Consider the following 27,327-nt stretch of genomic DNA (forward strand, 5'->3'; position numbering starts at 1 on the left):
TTGAGCTGTCCACTGACTAGCTGAGTGTTGAGGGTTTGCTCAGGCAGTGAACCCCTCCGTGTATGTTAGGAGAATATTGGTCTCCTGTGTTTAAGGAAATCTCCATCTAATCATTAGGTGATCACTAACCTAACTCAGCAGAGACTTCGGTGGCCACACACAGCAAAGGATACAGAATTAGTCCAAATAAATCACTAAGCAAACAAACAATAACAATGATAAAAGTAAGCCCTAGAGAGGGGACAAAATCGGCTTCTAGAGTTGCCCTATTATATTATTTAAAATGTCCAGTTTTCAATGTGGATTTGAAAACATGCCCCGAAAAAAAGGAAGAAAAAAAAGAGAAAGAAAGAAAGAAAGAAAGAAAGAGAAAGAAAGAAAGAAAGAAAGAAAGAAAGAAAGAAAGAAAGAAAGAAAGAAAATATGGCCCATACACAGTAAGCAGAAGCAATCCATAAAAGCTGTTCCTGAGGAAGCCTAGATGTTGGACTTAATACACAATGACATTTATGTATGTATGTATGTATGTATGTTTAAATGATTCATTTATTTGTCAGTGTGTTTGCTTTAAAACTTTTTTAACATTTATTTATTTTTGAGACACAGAGAGAGACAGAGCATGAGCAGGGGTGGGGCAGAGACAGAAAGGGAGACACAGAATCTGAAGCAGGCTCCAGGCTCTGAGCTGTCAGCACAGAACCCGACGCCAGGCTCGAACTCACAGACCATGAGACCATGACCTGAGCCGGAGTCTGGTGCTCAACCGACTGAGCTACCCAGGTGCTCCTGTCCGTGTGTTTGCTTTATTAGTAAGGTACAGCATACATACTATAAGATACACAAATCTGTGTCCAGCTCAATAAATTTTACTTACATACACACTTGTTAACCATGATCAGATCTAATTCACCAACATCCAGAAGCCTCTCTTATGCACCCTCCCAGTCATTACTTTCTCACCAAATATAACCACTATTTTGACTTCTATCACTGTATATTAATTTTACTTGTTTTAGAATTTCATGTAGATAGAATTAAACAATATGGATTCTCTTGTCTCTGCTCTCTCATTCAACATTGCACCTGTGATGTTCATCCATGCTCCATGTAGTAAGACCTTGTTCTTTTTCGTTACTGGTAGTATTCTATTGTACAATATAGCACAATTTCTTATTCATTTTATTGTTGTGGAATATTTGGTTTGCTTTTCATCTTTTACTATATTGGACAATGTTGCTATGAACCCACTTGTACATGTCTTTTGCTGCATATATCTGTGCTTTTTCATTGGTATCTAGCAATGGAATCGCTTATCATATAGTCATGTCACACTGCCAAACAGACTTCCAAAGTGATTCTAGAAGTTTATACTCCCATGAGCAGTGAACGAGAGTTTCTGTTGATCTGTACGGTTGTCTACCCATGGTTTTACCTTTTTTCTCCTTTAAATTGTATTCATTCTAGTGGTCATGTTGTGATCTCTCATTGTACTTCTAATTTGCATTAGCCTAGATGGCTAATGATGTTGATCACCCTTTCATGGGTTTATTATCTGGTTATGAAATGTCTGTCCAAATCGTTGGTCTTTTTTACGTGAAATTTTCAGGATTGTTTTTTCTTGTTAATTTGCAGGATTTCCTTATTTTTGGCTCTATTATTGTGAACATAATTCTGTTCTGTGACTTGAGTTTTCACTTCTTAGTGATATCTGTTAATAAACAGAGAAGTTCTTAAATTCAATGAAGAAGAATTTATAAATCTTCTATATTATAGTTCGTGTTTCTGTACTTCTGTAAGGTTAGTGTTTAAAAAAATTTTTTTGCATACCTCAAAAGAATGAAGATTTTCTCTTATATTTTGAATTTTTATTGTTTTATGTTTTGTAGTTAGGTCTTTGACCCACTGGAAAATGATTTTATGTACAGTGTGAAGTGTGAGGTAAGGGTTCTTTTTGTTTTAATTTTTTTCCTCCAAATTTTAATTTAAATTCTAGTTAGTTAACATATAGTGTAATATTGGTTTCAAGAGTAGAATTTAGTGTTCATCACTTACGTATAACACATGAGAAGGGCATCAAAACAAGTGCCCTCCTTAATACCCATCACCTCATTTCACCCATCCCCCACCCACCTCTCTCCATCAACCCTCAGTCTGTTGTCTACCATTAAGAGTCTTATGGTTTGCTTCCCTCTCTCTGTTTTCCCCTTCCCATATGTTCATCTGTTTTGATTCCTAAATTCCACATATGAGGGAAATCATATGGTATTTGTCTTTCTGTAACTGATTTCGCTTAGCATAATACACTCTAGCTCCATCCATGTTGTTTTAAACGGTAAGATTTCATTCTTTTTCATGGCTCAGTAATATTCCATTACACACACACACACACACACACACACCACATCTTCTTTATCCATTCATCAGTTGATGGACACTTGGGCTCTTTCCATAGTTTGGCTATTGTTAATAATGCTGCTATAAACACTGGGGTGTATGTGCCTCTTCAAATCTCTATTTTTGAATTCTTTGGGTAAATACCTAGTAGTGCAATTGCTGGATCATTGGGTAATTCTATTTTTAACTTTTTGAGGAAACTCCATACTGTTTTCCAGAGTGGCTGCACCAGTTTGCATTCCCACCAACAGTGCAAGAGGGTTCCCGTTTCTCCGCATCCTCGCCAACACCTGTTGTTTCCTGTGTTGTTAATTTTAGTCATCCTGACAGATATGAGGTGGTATCTCATTGTGGTTTTGATTTGTATTTCCCTGATGATGAGTGATGTTGAGCATCTTTTCTTGTGTTTTTTTTTATCCATCTGAATGCCTCCTTACACAAAAACTTTAAATGTGCTTTTCCAAAACATGTACAAAGAGTTAAATTAAAGCATGTCTGAAGAATTAAAGGAAAGTATGAGAACACTGTCTTACCAAATAGAAAATACCAATAAAGAGCTACAAATTACAAACATAGAAATTACAGAGTAAAAACACAAATACAGTAACAGAAATGAAAACTCCACCAGAGGAGCTCAATACAGATTTCAACAGGCAGGAGGAAGAATCAACAAACATAAAGATAGAACAATTGAAATGATCCATTCTGAGGGAAAGACAGAAAAGTGAGAGTGAGCTAAGCCCCAGGCAAGCATAAGGAAGCATATGACAGTCACAGTGATGACCACGAGACCTAAAAGGGGGCTTTCAGTTTGGTACAGTAGTTAGTCCTTCTTACAGGGGATTGTAAGGTGTATTTTGCATATATTCAAGTCCCGTTATACAAAAGTGTGTTGATCACAGGATAAACCCTGAACCCCCAGAACAGCTAGTCCCAATGTTGTTCTCTGCTGGGATGTCTCTGACCGGTAGTAGTTCTATTGCAAGCAGTCCCTTGGGTTGTATGCAGTGTCTTGCTTGTACCTTCCTGGTACTCCCTGTAACACCTTCATTCCCTCCCAAGAAGCCACTTTTAAAGTGCAAATGATGAGTTTGATCTGATTTAAATAAAGCAAATCATTACTGACAGATCTCTCACAGTGCACTTTACTCTGATGAAGTCACATATGTGACTTAATGCATTTTCCAGCATGACAGTTGAATACTGTTGGCCTAGGAATTATGCTTACTAGAAAATCTTCATTCTCTCATGTTAGGGATAAATGAAGTGTTCCACCAGCAATGACTCATACTTCCAAAACTGTTTTTGAAGATCCACGGGGCCAACTCGTATTTACCTCTGAGAAGTTCAGCCTGGGTGGGCAAGGATGCCAGAGAGCTGCCGTGGACGAGAGAACAATCAGTGAAGCGATTCAAGCCCCTCCTCCTTGTAGTTTTCCCTGTGCCACGGACCCGTGGAAGAGATGGGGCCAGTTTTCCTGCAGAAAGTCCCTTTCTCTGGATTGATCTGCTTGCTCCCCTGTGGCATTGTATTAACTGCTTCTCCATTTTTTGTTTCCTAACAACTTAAAGTTATATTGAAGGATGTATTGGATGTAGTTACAACATTTTTGGCAAGAATCCTTCACAGGTGGTGCTGGGTACTTCATTCCGTATCATGTCAGATGGCACAGAATGTCTGCTTGTTTTGCTCTTACTGATAAGTGGGTCCAGATAATGACAGCTTGCTCTCCCTTATAAGGTATATTTTCCCTCTGGATTTTTCCCTAGGGGATGAGACTTTGTCAGCCTGTGGCTATCACCCCACGGCTTTGGCATTCACTGATGATTGTAGCCTGGATCAGTTATTTCAATTGTGATTTTAAAGCTGTCCCTACTTCCACATTTATAAATGGAAAGCTTCTGCAAAGAAGAGCTTTCCCACATCAGCTAGAGTTCCTTGGTAACCCAGAATTCCAGTTGGTACAGGTAAGTCGGGAATCATGCTTAATTATGCCCCGTAATAATTTTGAGAATGAGGAGTTGATACTCAATAGCTACCTCCAACAGTGGCAAATTAGATTTATTTTTGCTTTCCCTTATTTTGATTATCCTTATAAACTTGTGAATTTTTATTTGATGGGTTTTAATCAATTACAATAATTCTTTTTAATGCTCAAATATTCCCATCTTTGGACAATGGGGCCTTTTTTTAGGGGGCTCCTTGTGACCTTTGACATATTATGGAGCTATTTTTAAGCATTTAATTAAATTTAATTTTAAATACCAGTATAGTGTTTTTTTTTTTTTTAATTTTTTTTTCAACGTTTATTTATTTTTGGGACAGAGAGAGACAGAGCATGAACGGGGGAGGGGCAGAGAGAGAGGGAGACACAGAATCGGAAACAGGCTCCAGGCTCTGAGCCATCAGCCCAGAGCCCGACGCGGGGCTCGAACTCACGGACCGCGAGATCGTGACCTGGCTGAAGTCGGACGCTTAATCGACTGCGCCACCCAGGCGCCCCAATACCAGTATAGTTAACATATCGTGTCATATTAGTTTCAGGTGTACAATACATTGATTTAATAGTTCCATACATCACCCGATGGCTCATCATTACAAGTGCACTCCTGAATCCCCATCACTCATTTAACCCATCCCCCCATTCACCTCCCCTCTGGTAGCTGCCGGTTTGTTTTCTGCAATTAAGAGTCTGGGGGTGCCTGGGTGGGTCAGTCAATTAAGCATCCGACTTCGGCTCAGGTCATGATCTCACCGCTCGTGAGCTCGAGCCCCACGCTGGGCTCTGTGCTGACAGCTCAGAGCCTGGAACCTTTTTCCTCTGTGTATGTCTCTCTCTCTGCCCCTACCCTGCTCACACTCTGTCTCTCTATCTCTCAAAAATAAACATTGGAAAAAATTTTTTTAAAGTACATATATCTTTTTGAGTTAGTGTTTTTGTTTTCTTTGGGTAAATACCCAGTACTGCAGTTACTGGATCATAAAGTAATTCTATTTTTAATTTTTTGAGGAACCTCCATACTGTTTTCCAGAGTGGCTACGCCAGTTTGCACTCCCACCCGCAGTGCACAAGAGTTCCTTTTTCTCTACATCCTCACCAACACCTGTTGTTTCTTGTGTTGTTGGTTTTGGCCATTCTGACAGGTGTGAGGTGGTCTTTCATTGTAGCTTTGATTTATATTTCCCTGATAATGAGTGATGATGAGCATCTTTTCATGTGTCTGTTGGCCACATGTATGTCTTCTTTGGAGAAATGTCTATGTATGTCTTCTGCCCATTTTTTAAATTGGATTATGTGTGTTTTGGCATGGAGCTAGGTTTTTCAAAGCTGCCTTATCACCACTCATGTGCCAGACTAGCTAATGAACAAGTCTGATAACAGCAAGGGACAGTGAGCTCATGGAGCCATAGGACCTCTGGTACATTGTTGATGGGTGTGGAAATTGGTGTGACCGTTTTGGAAAACAGTTTACCTTAAGCTACACATACACCTATGCTACGACTCAGAGATTCCACTCCTAGGAAGATACTCAAGAGAAATGATTGCATATGTTCACCAAAGGACATGGACAAAGTGTTCATAGCACCCTTCATAACAGTTTCCCAAACTGGAACCTATGTGTTGATTGATGGCAGAATGGAAATATATCGTTATATATATATATATATATATATATATATATATATATATATATAATAGATCTATCTATCTATCTATCTATCTATATCATACATATATCATATATATATCTGCACTGTCAGTGTAGAGCCCAATGCAGGGCTCATACCCATGAACCATGAGATCATGACCTGAGCCAAAGTCAAGAGTCGGACACTTAACTGACTGAGCCACCCAGGCCCCGACTCCTTCATTTCCCTTGACAGGGTAGCTCTTACTATTTTCCTGATACAGATAAGGAAGCTCAGATTCAGACAGGTTAAGTGACTGGGCCAAGGCCACACAGCCAGTGGCGCGGGAGCTGGGGTTAGAACCATGGAGTGCTGTGTGGCTCTTTATAAAATATATTGGAAACATGTAGGAAAGAATAGAGAACAATGTAACAGATATCTGTGTGAAGATCACAGGGCTAGAACAAATCCTGATGTTGCCTCCTACTTGGTTGGGAATCCTTGAGGTCCTGGAGACATTCTGATGAAACCGAAGTCAGCTTTGGGCCTTTCTCCACCGCGTTTCTCTCTCTCCCTACACGTAACCCTGTCTGAGGTCATTGTGAGTCTCTGTCATCCACGTTATTTACTTTATTACATCCGTACACATCTCTAACTCATACACAGCATCATTTCGCATGTTTTACGCTGTGGTTTCATGCGGGATCTATAATCGGGCTACATGCTTGTTGTCATTCAATGTTATGTTTCTGAGATTTATCCACACAGATGTGTGTATTCTGGTTTGTTCTAATTTCTGCAGATGGTTCCGTTGCACGAATGCACCTAGAGTAGCCATCCATTCTTCTGTTGAGGGGCGCTGGGTTCATTTTCTGACACCTTCCCAGTTATTACAAAAAACGCTGCTGTGAATGCCTTGCGCGCATGCCTACACCTCCCTTGGCCTGGGGGCAAGGGTTTCTTCCCTCTGCACCTGCGAGGCAGGGCGTTTGCACCTTCAGCTTTACCAAGTAATGCCAAGCCATTCTCCACAGAGGCTGCCTTGAGGTGCTCCACGCGGCAGAGGGTCCCGGCCAGGCCGGGTCAGGACGGCGCTCTTGTCTGCTTTCTGCCAAAGGAGGGGTGAGGAGTGGTGTCTTCTCGGCTGCTCATCCCCCCCGCCCACGCCCCCTGCTTTTTTTTGCTTATCGTTTTGTAGACCTTCTTTAGGTACCCTGTTTCTAAACCAGGTCTAAGGGACTTTGCCAATGCGGTTCCTGCTTCTCCGGATCCCTGCTGTCCGGGTTGTGTCGGGAGCAGGCCCTGCCAGGGCCTGGGGAGCGAGCCTGGTCCCGGGGGCAGGGCGGGGGCCCACCGCCTCAACGCGGGCAGTTGTCGGGTCCGGCCACCAGGGGGAGGAGCTGCTTCCCTGACATCCTCGCCCGGTTCGCGGCCGCAACGTTGGGAAACGCGGCCTCCCGGAGAGGGGCAAGGAGGGTGGTTCGGGGCTGGCGCCCCAGGAGGGGCGTGGCCTTGACCCTAAAAGCAGGGTGAGCCCCCCTGATGGTGGCGCTGAAGGAGGCGGCCCTGGCTAGCTGGCACCTGACGCCTGGGCGGGGCAGCCCTTGTCCACGGGACAGTGACCCGAAGGCTGCGGCTGGAGCCACCAGGTCCAAGGCCGTTTTCCAGGTGGCCCTGTTTTCCCGCTCCATTTGCTACCATCCTTCATCCTTCCTGGGTTTCAGTGGACCAAAGAGCAATCCGTCTGGCAGCTCGACCTCCCTTCTCGGGGGAGCCTGATGTAATCAGTGTTCTTGGCCCTTGAGTCCTGACTGCCCTGAGTTTCACACCCCGCCTGTCTGACCCGGGTCCTGTCTGACCCGCAGCCGCAGCCGCTGCAGGCGAGACTGGGGCTGGGCGGGGGCGGCGGAATCCTGCGAGACGAAAGCCCTGAAGGGGGGGAGAGTCTGGCTGAGTGGCTCCCAGGGGAGAGATCCAGGGACGCAGGACTGAGGGCTGTAGGTCCCCAGGGACCAGCTGTGGGTGCCGCCACTCGGACCCCTGCGCTGGAGGGACACTAGGCACGTGGTTGGCACACAGAGACAGGTTTGGGTGTGACTCCCCACCCCGGTGTGCTCCCACCCCCCTGACTTTGGACAAGCATCAGCTTTCCTGTCTCTAAAATGGGAGTGATCACAGCAGCAGCGATTGGCTGGCAGGTCTGCCAAGTGCTTTGGAGGTTAAATGACTAAAGGATGTAGGGCCCGTAGGGAGCTGTGGTTGGGTTAACTGTCATTAGTCATATAGAGAAAACCCTCCTGCAGACAGTGCAAAGTGACTGGAAATTATGTCTTTTTCTGAAAGACAATGCATGTGCTTAGTTCAATTGCCACACAGAGTATATAGAAAAAATTTGGTTTCAGGGGCGCCTGGGTGACTCGGTTGGTTAAGCGTCTGACTTCGGCTCAGGCCGTGATCCTGTGGTCCATGAGTTCCAGCCTGGGCTCGGGCTCTGTGCTGACAGCTCAGAGTCTGGAGCCTGCTTTGGATTCTATGTCTCCCTCTCTCTCTGCTCCTCCCCAGCTCACGCTCTGTTCTCTCTGTCTCTCAAAAATGAGTAAACGTTAAAACAAAATTTACAAAAAAATTTGGTTTCTCCCTTCCCTGTCTGACCCCAGTCTCCCAGTTCCAGAGTCCTGGAGGGGTGCAGTGTACCAGCTTCTTAGGAATCTTGCTATATACCCCCACACCCCCCAATGCCTACATATACACCCAGGCACACACACATGTATACACACACACTCAGTCGTATACACATGCACATACCGCTGGGAAAATAATTAAAATCTCTTGCCAACCCAGAAAACCTCTCCACGAAGATAGAAGAGAAAAAAAACAGTTTTGTTATTGAATAAACATTGAACCAGACTGCATGCATCATGGGTAATCCGCTAAAGAGGTTGCAAAGAAGAAAACGACAGCTTACCTTTTTATACAGCCTGGCAGACACAAGCCATTGCCCACGTGCTAGTTGTCTTTACCCAGAGGAAAAGTGAAATTCCTCCCATCCTTTGACAAGCAGGCAGTTGCGTCCTGGGACCTGGCAAGAGGGGGGACAGGCACCAACCTTCTGAATGTTTACATTTTAGAGAGGGAGGCTTGACTCTGAGAAAGCCAGTCCCAGGATGCAAAACCGTCAAGAAGCTTATTTAGCTTTTATTTATTTTTAAAAAGTTTATTTTATTTATTTATTTATTTTTTGTCATCTGTACACCCAATGTGGGGCTCGAACTCACAACCCTGTGATTAAGAGTCACATGCTCTTCTGACTGAGCCAGGTAGGTGCCTCCTTATTTAGCTTTTTTTTTTTTTTTTTTTAATTTTTGAGAGAGAGAGAGAGAGAGAGAGAGAGAGAGAGAATCCCAAGCAGGCTCCATGCTGTCAGTGCAGAGCCTGATGCAGGACTCAATCTCATGATCTCTGAGATTATGACCTGAGCAGAAATCAGGAGTCTCATGCTCAACCAACTGAGCCATCCAGGCACCCCCTTATTAAACTTTAAAAGAGAGTGACATACCAGGCACCTAGGTGGCTCAGTTGGTTGGGTGTCCAACTCTTGATTTGGGCTCAGGTCATGAACTCACAGTTTGTGAGTTTGAGCCCCACGTGGGGCTCCGTGCTGGCAGTGTGGAGCCTGCTTAGGATTCTCTCTCTCCCTCTCTCTCTCTCTCTCTCTGTCCCCTGCTTTCTTGCTCTCTCTCTCTCTCTTTAAATAAACTTAAAAAAAAAAAGAGAGAGATTTACATACATCTCAAGGAGACAGAGATATAGCATTTACAATGTCAACTTTTCTAAAGGAAATGCTGAAGTGTGGGAGAGGGTCTGGTTTTCCTGTCATGCACCAGATAAGACTCAATTTCTCTAGTTTTAGGTTTGTATTCACCCTTACAGGACACACTCATACATATATACACACACACACCGCCATACACACATTATAGGCACACACGCTCTTATACACATATACACATGCGTCTGCATACACACATAACACTCTCATAAACACTCACACACATGCATACATGGACACAGACATGTGTGGTGGTGCTCATGGCCTTGTCCACATCCCGCCAATGGAACCGGGTTATATACTTAGTTCTCCATCTTGCCTTTTTCACTTGACATTGCACCACAGAGATTGTCTCTTCCTGGTAGAGGAATTAACAATAATTAATGGTAATGCAGACCCCTAACTTTTAGGTGAGCCAATATTCCCCTAGGCGCTTCATCTACATGCGTGCTTTTAACCCCCATACCCTAAGGGTTGCTTACTACTATACCCCCATTTTACAGATGGGGCAACAGAGGCTCAGAGAGGCCCCGAGGGCCACACCTGGTGCTGTTTCGTGGTCTTTAAGCAGTGATGTTCTCCACCACGTGCATGCACAAGAGCGAGTGGGGAGGGGACCGGGGTCAGCTGAGTGGGTCGTGTTTGGTTCTGCCACGAGCTCCTGGTGTGGCCTTGCAAGAGTCCTTCCCAGCTTGGGCCTGGGGTCCCCCTTCTGGCGGGTGAGAGGTTGGGCCTGTGGTGCGTCCAGGCCAGCTCTGAGTTTTGCTGGTTCAAGGGCCTCCAAACTGTGGGTCCATTAGCTCCTGAGAACCAGGCGCTGCCCTGCCGAGGCTCTTCAGTGACTCGGGCATGGAAGGCCCTTTCCTGCAATAATGGAGAACACCCGGCATAGGAGTGGAGGGTGCCTGCTTGTTGAGGATCTTTCGTCCCTGTCCTCACCCATGTCCCTGCCCCTATTCCCTTCCTAGTCATTAATTCCAGCTCAGGCTTTGCGTTCTTGTAAACTGATGTAAACACCAGTCATAGCTGAGCCTTGGTAAGGTGTGGCTAGCTTTCCTCTCCGGGGTTAATGATGCCCTGATTTTTATTTATTTTTTTCCTTTGGCTTAGCTTTCTATGTTCTGGAGAGACTGAAGAGGGGAGTTCCCAGAGCAGTGCATGGACCATGGTAGATACTCAGCAAGAGTGTGTCGCAAGAGTGAAGAGTTCTTGGTGCTGTGGGGGGAGCTGGAGAAATCAGAGCAACAGAAGACTGTTCTAATCTCTTCATAGCTCTGAGCAACGGTCTGGCCCAAACGTCTGGTCTTCACAGCTATCCTGAGACCGATGCTGATCTTTCTCACCCTTCTTTTCGCAGACCGAGAAACTGAGGCAGAGAGGTTTCAGGTCACATAAGGTGGGTGGTGTGGGATGTGGCCCTGGAGAGCTGTGGGTAGAGAGAGGCCCCAGGGTCACTCCCCCAGGTTACGAAATTTTCTCCTCCAAGGGGGGATATGCACTTCACTTCATTCGATTCTCCAACACCCTCCAAGTGGAGTGGAAATGATTAGTCCCACTGTCTAGGTAGGGACCAGAAAGGTGGGAGAGGGGATGAGGGGTGCCCAAGGCCACACAGCAGGGTGTGGAGGCTGGGATGGGAACTGGTTGGCCCCGCTTTCTCTGCACCCAGCTACCTGCACCTGGGGTTCTGGGCCATGAGAGAGGCCAGCAAGGTGGTGCTTGCGTGGGTCTGCTTTTGAGACAGAAAACTTTTTTTGGTAGGGCTTGGTGGCAATTAGAGAGTATGTGTGCTGGTATTTTAACTAATCTCTATGCCCAGTGTGGGGCTAGAACTCACAACCCTGAGATCAAGAGTCACGTGCTCTACCCACTGAGCCAGCCAGTGACTTTTTTTTCCGGCTGAAAGTTGTGCACATAATGATTGGAAACCACTTGGGCAGAGTGAGTGCAAAATGTGTAGACTCCAACCCCTCATAAGACGTCCTTTGCTGTATATGCATTCGTCTCTCCTCTAGAACGTGAACTTGTGGAGGGCAGGGCCCTGCATCATGGATCTCTGTCCAGCTCAGCCCTGGCTCAAGAAAAGTGAGAAAGACCAGGTTCCCCACTGTGGGTGAGTTCTGATCCTCCTCTTGCGGCTCCCCTCTGAGTAGCTCCTTGGTGGCAAGGGGCCTCCCGCTAGCTCAGGGCTGAGCCCTCCAATGTGCCAAGTGGAGAAAGGGGGAGAGTGGCTCCATCTGGGCCAGAGCTGTCAGATCTGTGCCATGGGATGTCCTGATCCTGCCCTCTCCCTGGTCCATCCTCCCAGGTCCCGCCCCTCAGATGCTACAGACACAGAGTCGGCTTGCTCCCCTTAGAATATGGTTCTGGAGACCCACAGCATTGCAAAGGCAGAGAAACCGGCGATCATTGCCACTGCTGGGCCTTAGACCATGCCTCTGACTCAAAGGAAGTGCCCTTGGGGGTGAAGAGCCCCAGGTTTGGTGTGGCACCAGAAGCTTCGGTTGCTCTTTCTGACCTCATTTTTCCTGTGCTGCACTGGACCTTGGAGATGACCCACTGCTGGGTCTTTCAATGCTGAGGGACGTGCCTGGCCTCCCACGTGGGCTGCGACCACGCTCACACATCAGGTGCCCCTCTCGGTGCTGACTGGGTGCCCTCCTCGTGAGCCCTTCAGTGCGGCTCAGACCAGCCTTTGCATGAATCCACTCTGCTTCCTAACTTGGCTGCTACCTGTCATGTCTCTCCATAAGCCCAGATGCCACTGAGTGGCTTGAGACCACATGCAGCACAGCCGGGCATGCCCCTGCATCTGTCTCCCAGGCTCCTGGCCTCCACAGAGAACCTAAGTGCCGTGCAAAGCCCACTTTCCAAACAACCGCCAGTCTGGAATTGGGTGCCACAGCTCACAGCAATAGAGCAGGTCAGATCCCTACCCCTTCAAGTAACAGCTGGAGGGAACAACTGTGAAATCCCCATCCCTGGGTGATCTGTTAGAGAAATTAGGTCACACCTGTGATAAGGTGCGATATGGCCCATAAAAAAGAAAGTGAAACCCTCTCTTTTAGCCATATTGCTGAGTAAAAGCAGAATGGAAGAGAACCATGGTATATATGTGAAAACAAAAGACTAGGCATCTATTTTCCTTTATAATGGATGTATTTCCTTAGCTCACTATTTCTCGTCAAGGGAATCTGATGGAAGGCACTGGAAGTTGGCAAACCTTTTCTGTGAAGGACCAGATGGTAAATATTCTGGGCTTCACGGGCCGGAGGTCTCCATCGCAGCTCCTTAGGTCTGCTGCTGCAGCCGGAAAGCCGTAGACAAAACGTACATGGTGAGTGTGGCTGTGCCCCCAGAACATTTTATTCACAAAAACAGGTGGCGGGTGGGATTAGTAGGAAACAAAAACACTGGAGTTTTGAGAGGAAAATACTGGAGAGATAGCTCGGAAACCATCGGCCAGGCATGTAGAACTCCCCTCACAGAGGGAGTGAAGACACTCTCAGATATCCCAGCAACTGGACTGTTTGAGTCCTCCCCTTGGGCGGGGCTAGCCAATGTCACCCCAAGAGCAAGTGGCTTTGGTGGGGGAGGGTTGGAGTGTTGGGAAATCTTGGGCTGCAAGTAACTCAGGGAAGTCTGAACTTAGGGAACATTTATCAAAACAAGTGGCATGTGGCAAAAAGTCCCATGGCTGGTTCATTCCGTGGCTTCAGCGTGTTATCCAGGACCTGGGTCTCTCCATGCCCCCAGCTGGTCCCCATCTATGGGTCAACTGCAGCTGTCTCTGTTTGTCTCCTTGTCACCGCAGGGCAGTGGCTGCAGCCCCAGTGGCACACAGACTTGAAAAGACTTGGCAGAGAAAACCCTTCCAAAAGTCCCTCCAGAGATGTCCCTCTAGATCCCTTTGGCCGAGATTATTCCACATGGCCTGTTAAGCTAGCTATGGTACAAGCAGTGGCTTCTGTGACCGCTTCATGCAGGACTTCCTGATGAGCTGGGACAGCCTCCTTGTTGTTGCAAACAAGGATGGGGCCAACTGGGGCCGCTAGGGCTGGCAAAGAAGTGGGGTGAGTCAACTACACCCCAAACCCTCTTTTCTCTCTCGATGACTCCCGGCTGGGCCCAGTGTGAACGGCTGAAGCCATCTGGTTGGTGGCTGTCTTTAAGGGTCACTGGTGGAGGGGGCAGGACCCCTGAAAACATTTTCTGGGTTTTGGTTTTGGGTGACTGGCCATTCTCCTGTGGTAAATCTCCCAGCATCTCCCTGCTCTCTGAATCTGCTAACAAACCACACACACCCTCTGTTTCTTTTCTGTGCAATGGACTTACTGTCCTAACCTCGTGGTTACCAGGTTAGTTCAGCTTCGGTGACAGGGACTCCTGCCCGTGTCTGCTCTCACCCTGCCCATCCACACTGCACCCTGGAGGGTTGTTCCTGAAGGACTTCCTTGCCTGAAACCGAGGTGCCAAGGCAGCGACCGACTCCTTGGTGTGGCATTCAAGGCCTTTCGTGATTGGCCTCATCTCTTTTTCCTGACATCCTCCTGTGTTTCAACCGTCCTGGAAGCAGGGTCACCTCCTGCCCCCCTTCCCACCTCACACGTCCTGGCCTCTGGGCCTTGCTTGCTCCCCGTGATTTTCTGGCGGGACATCCCTCCCTGCCCTCCCCGGGATGCTCAGTACTTGCTTGGCATAGGAGTCCCTTCTTCAAGAGAAATCTACATGGAATTGCAATGTGAAAAACAATAAAAGTGATTGTTCATTATCGTACATTTTTATTTTGTAAGTTCAAACTGAAAGCATTTGCTCATCGTAAAGTCGATCAATGAGAACAGTGGCGCTTTCTTGGCGGATGCAGACCAGACGGGGCTGGGCTGATGGCTGCCATCTCTTGCCAGCCTCAGCCTCCGGATCATTTCCCTACTATGGTGTGCTGCTCAGTGTCCGGAAGTCCTGCCTCACGAAGAGTCCATGTTTTCTGAGAGTCCTCCACTGAGATACCGGGACAGCCGTCAGCTGAGATGAGGAAAGGAGCGGTAGGAATTCAAAGCCGAATCTCTGACAATATCTGCCAACAGGAGGGCAGAGACATCTTGTTTTTAATTACAAATATGAAAGTCAGACAAAAAGCACCTCGGGCTTAAAATAGACACTAAAGCGAAGGCTTGCTTGTTTACCTGCACACCACCTGGAGGGCCTGAGTGGCTGGGTCTGGGGAGCTAAGAACCCCCTCACACCACATGCACGGCTCCCCTATAATCCCACGAGTCCACTCAAGTACTGGTTGTTGTGGGCACCATGCTTTGGGAAATGCAGACTACAATGACGATGCTACTAGAAATAATGGCAGGTGAAGGATGTTTATTGTCTTAGTATCGAACAAGGACTGTGCTCAGCACTTTCTCACTCGGTCCTCACACCAACCCTAGAAATGATTTTTCTTCCCATCCTTCATTTGGGGAAAATGAGGCTTTAGAAAAGGTTATTTTTGGCCAAGATCACACGGCTGGCTAAGTAGCAACGCTGGCACCAGGGCCGAGATCTTGAACCCAGTGCCTCTAGAAGATGGATCACGGCGTGCCGGCCAGGCCTCCTTGACACACGGAAATGTGGCAGCTTCTAGTGTGTGTGTGCAGCAGGCACCGTGGTTCTGCTAAGAGGAAGTTGGGGAAACAGACCTGTGGGGGGCTCTCTGCAACCATGGCTTCCATGGCCAGCACAGCCCACTCTCAGAACTGCTCTGCCTTTGCAGCAAGAAAAATAATCCACAGATTGTGGAGAAGGATCAGCTCATTTGAACTCACGTGAGTAGTGTTCTTAGAACCCTCTGTATAAACACAGAGAATGTGTTTGCGCCTCACTGCCTACAAGCACACTTTGCTCACCACGGGCTTCGAGTAGCACAGTTGCAAAGTGCAAAGTGACAGACACGGCCCCTGCCCTCCTAGAGCCTGGCCTACTTGGGGACAACCTGCGCTGGTCTAAGTGGACCCCCTGGGTGGTGGCAGAAGCAGGTTTCCAACTGGCTCCATTTTCCATGGACCTGGCTCTTCTGCCTGGTGTAGCCTCTCTCTGGAATCTGGCGACATGGGCTGATGGGCATCATGGCCACACAGCTCTGCACCAGAGAAGAGCCATCTCGATCTAGCATTGTCTCCTTCTGGGAAAATTCTAGGGAATTTGCTGACCACTCCTGTGTAAGCAAGAGTCCCGTGCACTGGGAAACTCTGGAGAAGCTACCAAAATGCATTCTTTGAATCCATTGTGCTTCCAAGAGTATGGATGGCCAGGAAAATAGATGGATTTCCCACATGTCATTTACATGTCAGCCCTAAAGCATATTTTGGGAGTGCTTGTTTTCTGATGATGCTCAACCGGGGGCTGAAGCAGGCAGCTCCATCCCTACCTTCCAGTCTTGGGGAAGATATTGAAAACGCTGGGTAAGAGGGCAGGCGGCAGGTAGCCAAAAGGATATGCTTCCTCTCTCCTTCACTCCAGGGCCTGGACTATGGGTGGCCTAGGCCAGTTGCATGCAGCCAGGGCCAGTGTCCAGAAGGTCATATGCGCTTGAGAGCCGGCCAAGGGCAGCTTGGATAAGTCTCGTCCAGGGCACTGTGTGCCAACCTGAGTGGGCCAGGGTAGCAGGGCTCCCCATCTCTGTCCCTGGCACTGCCCTGGCCCAGGGTGGAGTTCCTCTCTGCTCACTGTGGTTGGGCTTGAGTGCCTGAGCTGTTGGCAACTTGTGGTCCACCGCTAGCCCCGTTTTGGGCAATGTTGTTGCAGTAGAAGAGTATCATACACGAGAATAGAAAGCCTTTGTAAGACTGAAACCAGAACAGAGCAGAGAGAGAAGTCTTCCTTTAACATCACAGGATGTTGAGATAATTCCCCTGCTCAGAGACCAGGTCCACAGTCCTTGCTTTTCCAGGTGTTGGTCACTTATCTGCAACCTTCTTTTCCAACCTTAGTAGCAGAGCCTATGGCCCCGGCAACCTGACCCAGCTCTGGGCCTTTGCCCAGCTGTTTCTGTGATGTCCCCATCAGCTGCACCCATGGGACTGCTTCTTCCTCATCCTCCGAGGCCCTGGTGAAAGGCCTGCTCCTTGACAGTGCAGTCCTTGAGTCCCAGCAGCATGAGGTCCCTCCATCACCTGATTCCTATGGCACTCACCCTGTGTTCTTCCTGTGCTGTCGCCACACTTGGCCTTGTAATGTCTTGTCCATCCTAGCCGACTGGAGGTCCCCGAGCACAGACTCTGCTCACTCCCTATCACAGCACCAAGCACACGCTGCTATGCACATGGACCGCTATACCTGCAACACACATGTCCAGGGTGACTGGCTGGGGCCTGTGGCTCTCTCCATTCCTAATGCCTCCTGTGCAGACGTAGCAGGAGGTCCTACAGCAAACACTGACTTCAGTGCTCATTGCCTTCTTCCACCAAATCTGAAGGTGGGGGGATGAGGTCTCGGGGGTTCATCCTGGCCACCAGACAGACATCGTAACTGTCATGCATGAGGACATCAATGGCTACAACATTCCACTGGTTTTCCCATGGGTCTAGCTCCAGTATTTCTTTGGAGATAACTTCATGTCGGTCTGAAAAATAGCAAGGTAGGAAGACAAAAATATCATGGGGGTATTAAATTCAGAGGCCATTTTCACTCTATTTAACAACTTCCTCTAAAAGGCATCAAGTACCAAAATGAAAAAACAACTGAATAAACATACTTTAAATGGAAGGCACAATGCCCCTGACATATAAGAAACTAACAAAGGCCATGTTACAACTCACATTCAGAAATTATTTGACATACTAACAGGGTATACTACTGTCTACATTTGCTAATTTATTAATGTTGGGAGCTACAGATGAAATTGTCCTATTTCTACACCTGTAGGGGAGATACAGCTTGTGACCTTGTATGAGTTGCTGACCTCCCTGAGTATATGGTTCCATAAAGGCAGACAGGGATGCTAATACTAAGCCAGGGTCCTTGCAGGAAACAGATGGCTCACCCTATCTGGATGATTTGAAGAGAATTTAGTGAAGGGACTGTTGGAAAGGTGTGGGCAGGGTTCAAGAAGACCCACAAGGGATGGCACAATCCTCCAGGGCTAAGAACATCAAGGGCTATTACCACCCCTAGACCTGAGAGGCAGCAAGGGGAGGAATAGGGACTGGACTTGGGGAGGGCAGCTGTCTGGAGAGTGCAGCCTGGTTGCAGCAGACATAGGTGGGGAAGATGGAGCAGTCATCCTCAGCAACCCCACAGGGAGGAGGCAGGGACAGGAAATGCCCTGACTCTACCCTCCTTTCACCCAACAATCTCTGCTCTTGCCTCCCATTGGCTGAACCCAACCAGAAGCCAGAGGAGAAAGGTGTCTGTGAATGTACCCAGTATACGTCGGCTTCGCAGGACATAGAGCATGACAAAGAATGGGGCAGGGTGAGTCTGGAGGGGCAGATGGAAGATTCCTGGTCTGGATGACTATTTCATAATTTTATGATGATCAGAGGAGATAATATATACAAAAGTGCCCAATCCTGGCATATTATCAATTTTTGAAAATGGTCCATATGTGCCTGTAAAGGATATGTATTTTGTAGTTGTTGGTGCAATGTCCCATATACACTCATTGGGTCATGTTAGCTAACACTTCCATGTATTTACTGATTTTTGTGGGCTTGTTCTTCCAGGTACCGAGAGAGTTTTGTTAAAATATTCCGCTAAGATTATGGATTTGTCTGTTTCTCCTTTTAGTTCTGTCAATTTTTAGTATACACATTTTGAGTCTGTTATTAAGTACATATAAACTTTACCATTTATAAATTTATTGTTATGAGTGATCTTCTTACTCTAGAATAAGTTCCATCAGCAGTCTTTTGACTGATATGATAAATACTAAAAAGTCAGATTTCAAGAACCATTCTAATGATCTTTGTCTTTTAACTGGAGCATTTAATCCATTTATATTTAATTTAATTACTGATCTATTTTGGTTTAAATCTACCACCTCATTTGTGGATTGTCCTTGTCTCACTTATTCTTTCTTTTCTTTTTTAATGCCATCTTTTAGATTGGCTGAGTATTTTTTATTATTCCATTTCCTTCCCTCTACTGATTCAGAAGTTATAAACCCTGTTTCTTTCTTTCTTCTTCTTCTTCTTTTTTTTTTTTTTTTTTTTTTGGTGTTTATCCTAGAAAGTAAAACATGTATACTCAACTTATCAAGACCTAAAGATAATCAATGCTTGACCCTCTTCTTGGAGGGCTTTAGAATAGTTTAATTATATTTACTGCCCACCCAATTTATTAGCAACTGTTGGTGTGCATTTAAATTCTACATATCTTTTAACTGTGCAAGACATTATCATTATTGTTTTATACATAAATGCTCATTTAGAATTAACCCACATATTTACACTTTCATTGCTCTTCATTATTTTTTGCATCTTAGACTTCATCTATGATAATGTATGATAAAGTATATACTGTGATAAAGTATATACTTTAGAGGAGGTCTACTGCAAACCCTTCAGCTTTCATTTCCCTGAAAATGTCTTTTTTTCACCTGCATTTCCTGAGAGACTCTTCACTCCCCAAACACCAGAAAATAGTAAAAACTGATATTTATTGTATGTGTACTGTCTACTGTGCTCACTATGTGCTGGCTGCATTTGAGACACGGTGTTATATCATCCTCATAATAAGCCTGTGAGCCAGTACTCTTGTTATTCCAGTTTTACAGATTTGGAAAAACTTACAGCAATTAAATGCTGTGGCTACAGGCATACAGTTAGAAGTGGCAGTTCTCAAAACCTGTGCTCGTAACTACTAAGCTCTATTGAATGAAGGGGGACATCGTGGTATCACTGTATTTTCCACAGTATATTGGTGAGGACAATGAGTGGGACCTAAAGCTTATATAAATTTGGTGGTCCTCTTTAAGGAAAATATCACAAAATTACAAATACAAAATTAGGTATAAAGGTAAATATTTTTTTCCAGCTTTACTGAGGCTAATTGACAAAAATTATATATGTTTAAGGTATACATTGTGAGATGAATACCACAATCAAGTGAATTAACACATCAGTCACCACACAGTTACCTTTGTGTGTGTGTGCATGTGTGTAGTGAGAACACTAAAGCACATTTCAAGTATACAATACAGTATTGCTAATTGTAGTCACCATGCTGTACGTTAGATTCTCAGAACTTACTCATCTTATAACTGAAAGCCTTTGACCAACATCATCAGTCTCCCCACCCCAAGTCCCTGGCAACCACCATTCCACACTCCACATCAGTGAACATCACTATTTTAGATTCCACATATAAGTGAGATGGTATAGTATTTGTTTTTTTGTGTGTGTCCAGATTATTCCATTTAGCACGTTGTCTTCCTAGTTCATCCTTGTTGTGGCGAATGGCAGGATTTCCTTCTTTTTCATGGTCAAATAATATTCCAGTGTGTGTGTGTGTGTGTGTGTGTGTGTGTGTGTGTATCACATTTTCTTTATACTAATTCTGTCCAGTAGAACTTACTGTGATGAAGGAAATGTTTTATAATCCATGCTGTCCAACACAGCAACCTTTAGACACATGTGGTATTGAATAATTTGAAATATTGCTAGTGGGACTGAGGAACTGATTTTGAATTCTTATTTAATTGTACTTAGCTTAAATTAACACAAAGCTCTAAATATCTTTTTGCTTTGATTTCTTTTTTTCAATACCTATTTGATCTGTCCATTTATGAGAAAGGTATCTTAAAGTCCATGCAGATTTTGTGGATTTATCCATTTGTCTTATGATTTGTATACATTTCTGGTATGTATATTTCAAAGTTGTTAAACACAAAAGGGTCATGCCCTTTGTGTCAGTTCAGGTTCTTGGTAGCCACAGCAGAAACCAAATTGGGCTGGCTTTCCAAAAATGGGGATTTATTGCAAGGAAGGTAGGTCAACAGATTGAGGAGAGCTGGAGGCTTGGCGGGAGGCCCTGTCAGGGGAGACCACTACCACTGCTCCTTCACACGGCTGGCTGCTGTGGCTGTGGGCACTGCTGCTGGAAATGCTGTCAGCCCCTAAAACATGACAGGTGTCCAGTACAATGTTTCATCTTCTTGCTTGTTACTCCTATTGAGATGAAATGGCCTTCTCCATCTTACTACCATTGTCTTGGAATGTGTCTTTTACCGTTGCCACATCTGGCTTACTGTTTTTTTGTTTTGCTTTGTTTTAGCTGGGTGAAGGCTTCTGGCGTCCTTCTGCAACTTAATGCAGGCTGGGGCCTTTTACAATTTCCAAGTAGACAGTTTTCTTCACTAATTTTGCTTCCTTCTGCTCATTGCAGTGTTTATTGGGGAGACATTTTTTAAAAAACCATGTATGCCTATTACCAGCTTTTCTAGAAATCTCTTACTTTATTTATATGGAATGAAAATTACTGCATCAGTGGCAAGGAAGTGAAGAAGACAGCCAGTAAGCTCTCTTGAGTATGAAAGCTCTGAACTAGTGTTCTAGAAAACAGGCATGCTTGTGGGGGGCTTGAACTCTCAGGAAGAGCACAGACCCCTGCCACGCTGCCCCTCCCCTCCCCTGCCCCAGAATCACCTGGGCAGGGCCACACGTTCTGGTGGGGCCATCCTGGATGCTGTCCTAAATTTCTGCTAACAGAGCTCATAAAGCAAGGAATCGGGTTGGCATTTGTATTTACCTATTTATGAGACTTTGGGTTCTGGAAACATTATCATACTAACAAGGAGAAAGAAACTGGAGGTTGAACTCAATGTCAGCTTTTTTCAATTCAGCTAATATTCCAAAAATAAACACACTTAATTATTAAAGGAGTCAAGAAACTCTCCCTGCATCCTGACACTTCCAAGAGTAAGTGGTCTGAAACATTATTTTACATGAAGTAAATAGAAGTTTTGAGACAAATAATGAGCTGTCAAAGAAATTCCATCTATGTGGTAGACTGCCTTAGATTGCACCCCTATGTATTTTAGGGGGGTGCTGTCTGTCGTTGGTAGTACCTCAGTGGAAAAATTTGAGAAGCACACTTCAGTCTAAATTTCATCCTTGAGGGGCACCTGGGGTGGCTCAGTCGGTTAAGCGTCTGACTTCGGCTCAGGTCATGATCTCACGGTCCGTGAGTTCGAGCCTTGCATCGGACTCTGTGCTGACAGCTCAGAGCCTGGAGCCTGCTTCAGATTCTGTGTCTCCCTCTCTCTCTGACCCTCCCCCATTCATGCTCTCTCTCTGTCTCAAAAATAAACAAACATTAAAAAAATTTTTTTAATTTCATCCTTGAATTCAATCTACCAGATTGCCAAAACTTTTCTACCAGAAAGCCAAAAACTTAGAATATTTTAGACCTTTGTAGAGTTGTTTTCTTTTTACTTACTCTTCAGTGAGATGCTAACTTGCCATTTTATTCATTATGGGAGCATTGCTGGGGACATTTCCCACTCCTCTATATGAGGCTATGGGAGAAGTTTCTCCCATGTTTAAAAGATGTGTACGTTCTAAGCAGTGGCTTGTTCTTCCCTTGAGGGTACTGCACATCTCTGACAGGGAGTGCTTTCCTTTCTGCTCTGGCCTCTAGTGAGATCAGAGATAAATTGGCAGTCCAGACATAGCCAGGGCAAAAGAACTTCGGGCACCTTTATGTACTGACATCACCTCATCTTGCTTGATTTTCTTTTTCTATTTTCATTTTCCTTTCATTCAATTACCTGATTTACTTTAATTTCTATCTTCTTGCGTTGTATGCATCTCTATAAGCCATCTCAAATTCTATTTCCTTTTGAATGAAGGGGTATGTGAATAAATAATAAATCATGAAATGAGTAATGGACCCCAGGCTAAATTGGTTTGTCCTCCGCTGAGGGGACCCTAGTGGTGAAGGGGCCACATATCAGTGGAAGGAGCCACTTAAGTGCCCCTGACTCAATCAGGAAGAGGAGGGTCATAAATGTCACAAATAGGCATAACCAGCGGCTGATGGCTTCAGCTAGTGGAAGAAGCCAAGAGTCCATTCAAATGGGGGGAAAAAAACCCCCAAATGAATGGCTGAGTATACGTAGTTGTCTGTCTGCAAAGGAGGTGGACGGGGAAGCAATGGTTCTCTATAGCCCTCTAGAGATATCAGTGTAATTATAAAATCATGTTGCGTGGTCACGTTCTTTCTCTGTCTATAAATTCAATTAGTTAATCAAAGATTTTATATTTTCCACCAAGTTGTAGAAATGGATATGTAAAACCCCTTTTGATCAAGTGATAATTGACATTCTATGTAATGGTTTGTAAATGAACTCCTACTAAGTATTCTGGGTTTATGTATAAGAAATATAGAATTCATTTCATGCTTAAAGTTACATGGAGGAGTTAAAATAGGAAATGATTCTTTCAAGACAATATTTTGAGTTTCATTTTCCCAAGAGGAAGACATCTTTTTTATTTTTTTAAATGAGATTACACTTTCTTTAAGCACAGGTGGAAGGTCTATGAGATGAAATTACCTGATAAAAACCATTATATTTAATGTAAGTATTGATATGTTTAGATTTAGGTCACTATTTTATGATTCCTTTTATTTTTGTACCTTGATTTTCTCTTTCCTTCTTTTTGTATTCTTTGAACATTTTTTTATTTTATTAAAAAAATTTTTTTAACGTTTATTTATTTTTGAGACAGAGAGAGAGACAGAGCATGAATGGGGGAGGGGCAGAGAGAGAGGGAGACACAGAGTCGGAAGCAGGCTCCAGGCTCTGGGCCATCAGCCCAGAGCCCGACGCGGGGCTCGAACTCACGGACTGCAAGATCGTGACCTGAGCTGAAGTCGGACGCTTAACCGACTGAGCCACCCAGGCGCTTCGGATTCTTTGTCTCCCTCTCTCTACCCCTCCCCTACTTGTGCTCTTTCTCTGTCTCTGTATATGTCTCGAAAATAAATAAATATTAAAACAATAAATAAGATATAGAACTGCCTTATCACCCAGCACCCACACTACTGGGTATTTACCCCCAAAATACAAGAACATTAATTCAAAGGGAAACATGCACCCTTACGTTTATAGTAGCACTATTTACAATAGCCAAGACATGGAAGCAGCCCAAATGTCCATTAATTGATGAATGGATATTATTATATATATAATATTTCTTTGTATGTACACAAAGAAATATTATTCATCCATAAAAAACAATGAAATCTTGCCATTTGCAATGACATGGATGAAGCTAGAGTGTACTATGCTAAGCGAAATAAGTCAATCAGAGAAAGACAAATACCATATAATTTCATTCATATGTGGAATTTAAGAAATCTCTCTCTGTATTTAATATATAAATTTAAAATTTATATATAAATATATATATTTAAGAATTTATATATACAATATATATAATATGTACTTCTCCTTTGCTCATTTGTTTTGTTCCTATATGTCTATATATAGAGAGAACAAACTGATGGGTACCAGAGGCGAGGTGGGTGGGGGGATGGGTTAAATGGGTGACAGGGATTCAGAAGTGCACTTGTGATGAGTACCGAGTGGTGTACAGAATTGTTGAATCACTGTGTTATACACCTGAAAGGAATATAACACTATGTTAACTAACTGGAATTAAAATAAAAACTTAAAAAAAAAAAAGAAAACGCTGTCAGACAATGTAAAAATTTTTTCTGCCAACTGTCAAACGTATTCTAAAGAACTGAAGAGGAGAAAAGGAGTCGATTATACGAATATCCACGTATTTACCATTTCTGTTGCTCTTCCTTGATTCCTGAGGTTCCAACTTTCTCTACATCATTTGCCTTCGATCTGAGGAATTTGCTTCAACTTTCTTTTTTAGAGGTCTGTTGGCAAGAAACTCTTAGTTCCTCTCCATCAGAGAATGTCTTACCTTAATTTTGCCCTCATTCCTGAAGGATATTTTTACTGAATATACAATTCCAGGCGATTCCTTTTTTTTTTTTCAGAGCTTAAAAATTTTGTTCTGCTTCCTTCTGGCCTGGTTTGAGAAATTCACACCCATTCTAATACTTTCCCCTCATATGTTATCTTTTGTTCTTCTCTGGCTTCTTCAAGATCTATTCCTCTATCTTTAGGTTTTGGAAGTTTGGTTATGATGTGTCTGGGTGTGAGTTTTCTTGTGTTTATCTTTTTTTTAGTTTGCTGAGTTTCTTGAATCTGTAAGTGTATTTAGTTGGCCAATTTTGGCAAGTTTTCAGCCATTATTCTTTTAAATATTTTTTCTTCACCCATATTTTTCTCCTTTCTTTCTGGGATCATGACATGAGTATTAGATCTTTTAATATTGTCTCATAGGTCCCCAGGGCTCTGTTCACTTTTCTTTTTCAATTTTTTCTCTTTGTTACTCCGATTGGGTAAGTTTTATTTATTACCTTCAAATGTACTCACTTCTCATTTTTTCCTGTCATTTCCACTGTGATATTAAGACCATTGAGTAATCTATTTGCTATTTCATTTTCCAGTTCCAAAATTTCCATTTGGTTCCTTTTTAAAAAATAACTTCTACTTCTCTACTGAGACTTCCTATCTTTACATACCTTTCAAAAGTAGTCACTCTTCCTTCTTGGAGCCCCATTATTATAATTGCTTTAAAGCATCTGTCTAGTTATTTCAAAATCTTGGGGTGCCTGGGTGGCTCAGTTGGTTAAGCATATGACCTTGGATTTGGCTCAGGTCATCATCTCACGGTTTGTGGGATCAAACCCCACATTGGGCTCTGTGCTGACAGCATGGAGTCTGCTTGGGATTCTCTCTCTCCCTCTTTCTCTGCCCCTTGCTGGCTTGCTCACTCTTTCTCTCTCTCAATAAATAAATAAATAAACTTAAAAAAATATTTCAAAAAAACCCCCAAAGACAAAATCCATGCCATCTCAGAGTTGGTATCTTCTCTTGTCTTCTCCCTTGTGAGACATTGATATTTTCTTGGTTTTTGGTATGTCAAGTAATTTTGAATTACATGTAGGCATTGTGAATATTGTATGATTCTGGGTGTTGTTTAAATCCTGTGGAAAAATATTTTTTTTTTTTTTAAGCAGAAAACTAACCCAGTGAGGTATGTTACCATCTATCTTTTGCAGGCTATGCTCCTGGTGTCAGCTCAGTTTTCAAAGCCCTTGCAATGTTACTGGGCTCTCTCCATCTGTGTGCCCATGCAGTGGCTGTGCAGCGACTGAGCAGTGGTTTACTATTCAGATCAGTTTTCAAAGACTTTGGTATACCAAAATATATGGCTAAATCATCCATGTGCACCTTGGGCATGAGCTCAGGAGTTCATAACCAACTTCACGGGACCTTTTTTTTTTTCCTTAACTAGCTGGGCATTCCACCGCACTACTATTGATGACGTCAACACTGTAGCCCACACACTGGGCAGTTCCCAGGATATCTTTAATGGTTCCAGAGAGTTCTCTGGCTAAAGCTTAGTGCTGTATCTGTTGAGAAATGTTGACAATCTCATCAAAAGTGATATTTCCATTGTGCTTAATGTTTTTCTGCTTCTTTCTGTCTCTTGCTGGTTCCTTGAGGGCTTTGGTAATTGGGGCAGACGTGGAAGTTCCCACTTCAATCTGGGCCTGTCAGTTTCACTGTGATCCTCAGACCCTTTCAACCACTGGTTGCCTTGGCAATGTCATCACCAAACTTTTATGGAGACAGATGCAGTGGGTTGATCTTCTGGGGCAGGGAAGATGTGGCACTGACTGCCTCACCCATGCACCTCAGGTATATGACTTTGATCTTGTTGGTGTTGAACTTAGGTGGTGTGGTGGAGGTGGCTGGTATCAGATGAACCCAGATTTGGGTTGATGAAAGATAGTTGCGCCTTCCCTTCCTCTGAGCCAAAAGCCCAAAGCTATGGGATCATTTTCTTGAGCTCACTCCTATCTGCAATCTTCCTGACACTTTTCTGCCCCTAGGGATTCCCTTGTTCTCTTTTCTGACCTTCTGGCTATAAAGCTTGGGCTTTAGATTCCTGGCTCTGCAGCACACGTTCCTCGAATGTGTTTGCCTCCAGGTCTAAGTGACTGGTAGATGGAGAGAGAAAAGCATTGGGGTCTTTCCTCACATACTTGGGACCAAAGTTCCCTGGTCAGGAGAGAAGGATGCCAGCCCAGACCCTGCAGCTGCCAGGCACCACCTGGCAGCATTGCCTGAAGGCTGGGTGGGAGAGAAGGGAAAATGAAGAAAAAATCCCCCACTTCCTCTAACCCATGGGGTCCTCTTCCTTGTTCCTTGAAACAGAACTAAAGGGCTTCTCTTAGAGCTCTTTCTCTCCACACTTGGTGCAAGGTTCCAGGTTTCAGATTGCTTTTGAGTCTTGGCCAGTGGGTACCAAGGGAAACAAATGAGGAACTTACTGATTTGGTAGTATTGCAAGTTCTGGTTCTCTTCCCCAATTTGCTCATGACCATTTAGTTTC

The 27,327-nt window shown here is 44.5% G+C and overlaps 1 protein-coding gene and 1 long non-coding RNA gene across 8 annotated transcripts in view; one reads left to right on the plus strand and one right to left on the minus strand.

Moving 5' to 3' along the window:
- The first annotated feature begins 6,590 nt into the window (after positions 1–6,590).
- On the plus strand, positions 6,591–27,320 carry LOC123606088. The gene is made up of 4 exons (XR_006716092.1): positions 6,591–6,604; positions 7,112–7,123; positions 14,001–14,007; positions 26,350–27,320. It is a non-coding gene; the product is annotated as an uncharacterized LOC123606088 (long non-coding RNA).
- The window catches only part of KBTBD12 (kelch repeat and BTB domain containing 12), a 76,099-nt gene continuing 63,383 nt past the window's right edge, over positions 14,612–27,327 (minus strand). For 5 of the 7 annotated variants that reach the window (XM_045494017.1, XM_045494019.1, XM_045494018.1 and 2 more), the window contains one exon: positions 14,612–17,459. In XM_045494017.1, the coding sequence (XP_045349973.1) occupies positions 17,278–17,459 (182 nt within the window). In that variant the 3' untranslated portion in view covers positions 14,612–17,277. The remainder of the gene's footprint in view (positions 17,460–27,327) is intronic. The other 2 variants (XR_006716091.1, XR_006716089.1) reach the window with 2 other exon arrangements.

Source organism: Leopardus geoffroyi, chromosome A2 (assembly GCF_018350155.1).
Source record: "Leopardus geoffroyi isolate Oge1 chromosome A2, O.geoffroyi_Oge1_pat1.0, whole genome shotgun sequence".
NCBI classification, from domain to species: Eukaryota; Metazoa; Chordata; class Mammalia; order Carnivora; family Felidae; genus Leopardus; species Leopardus geoffroyi.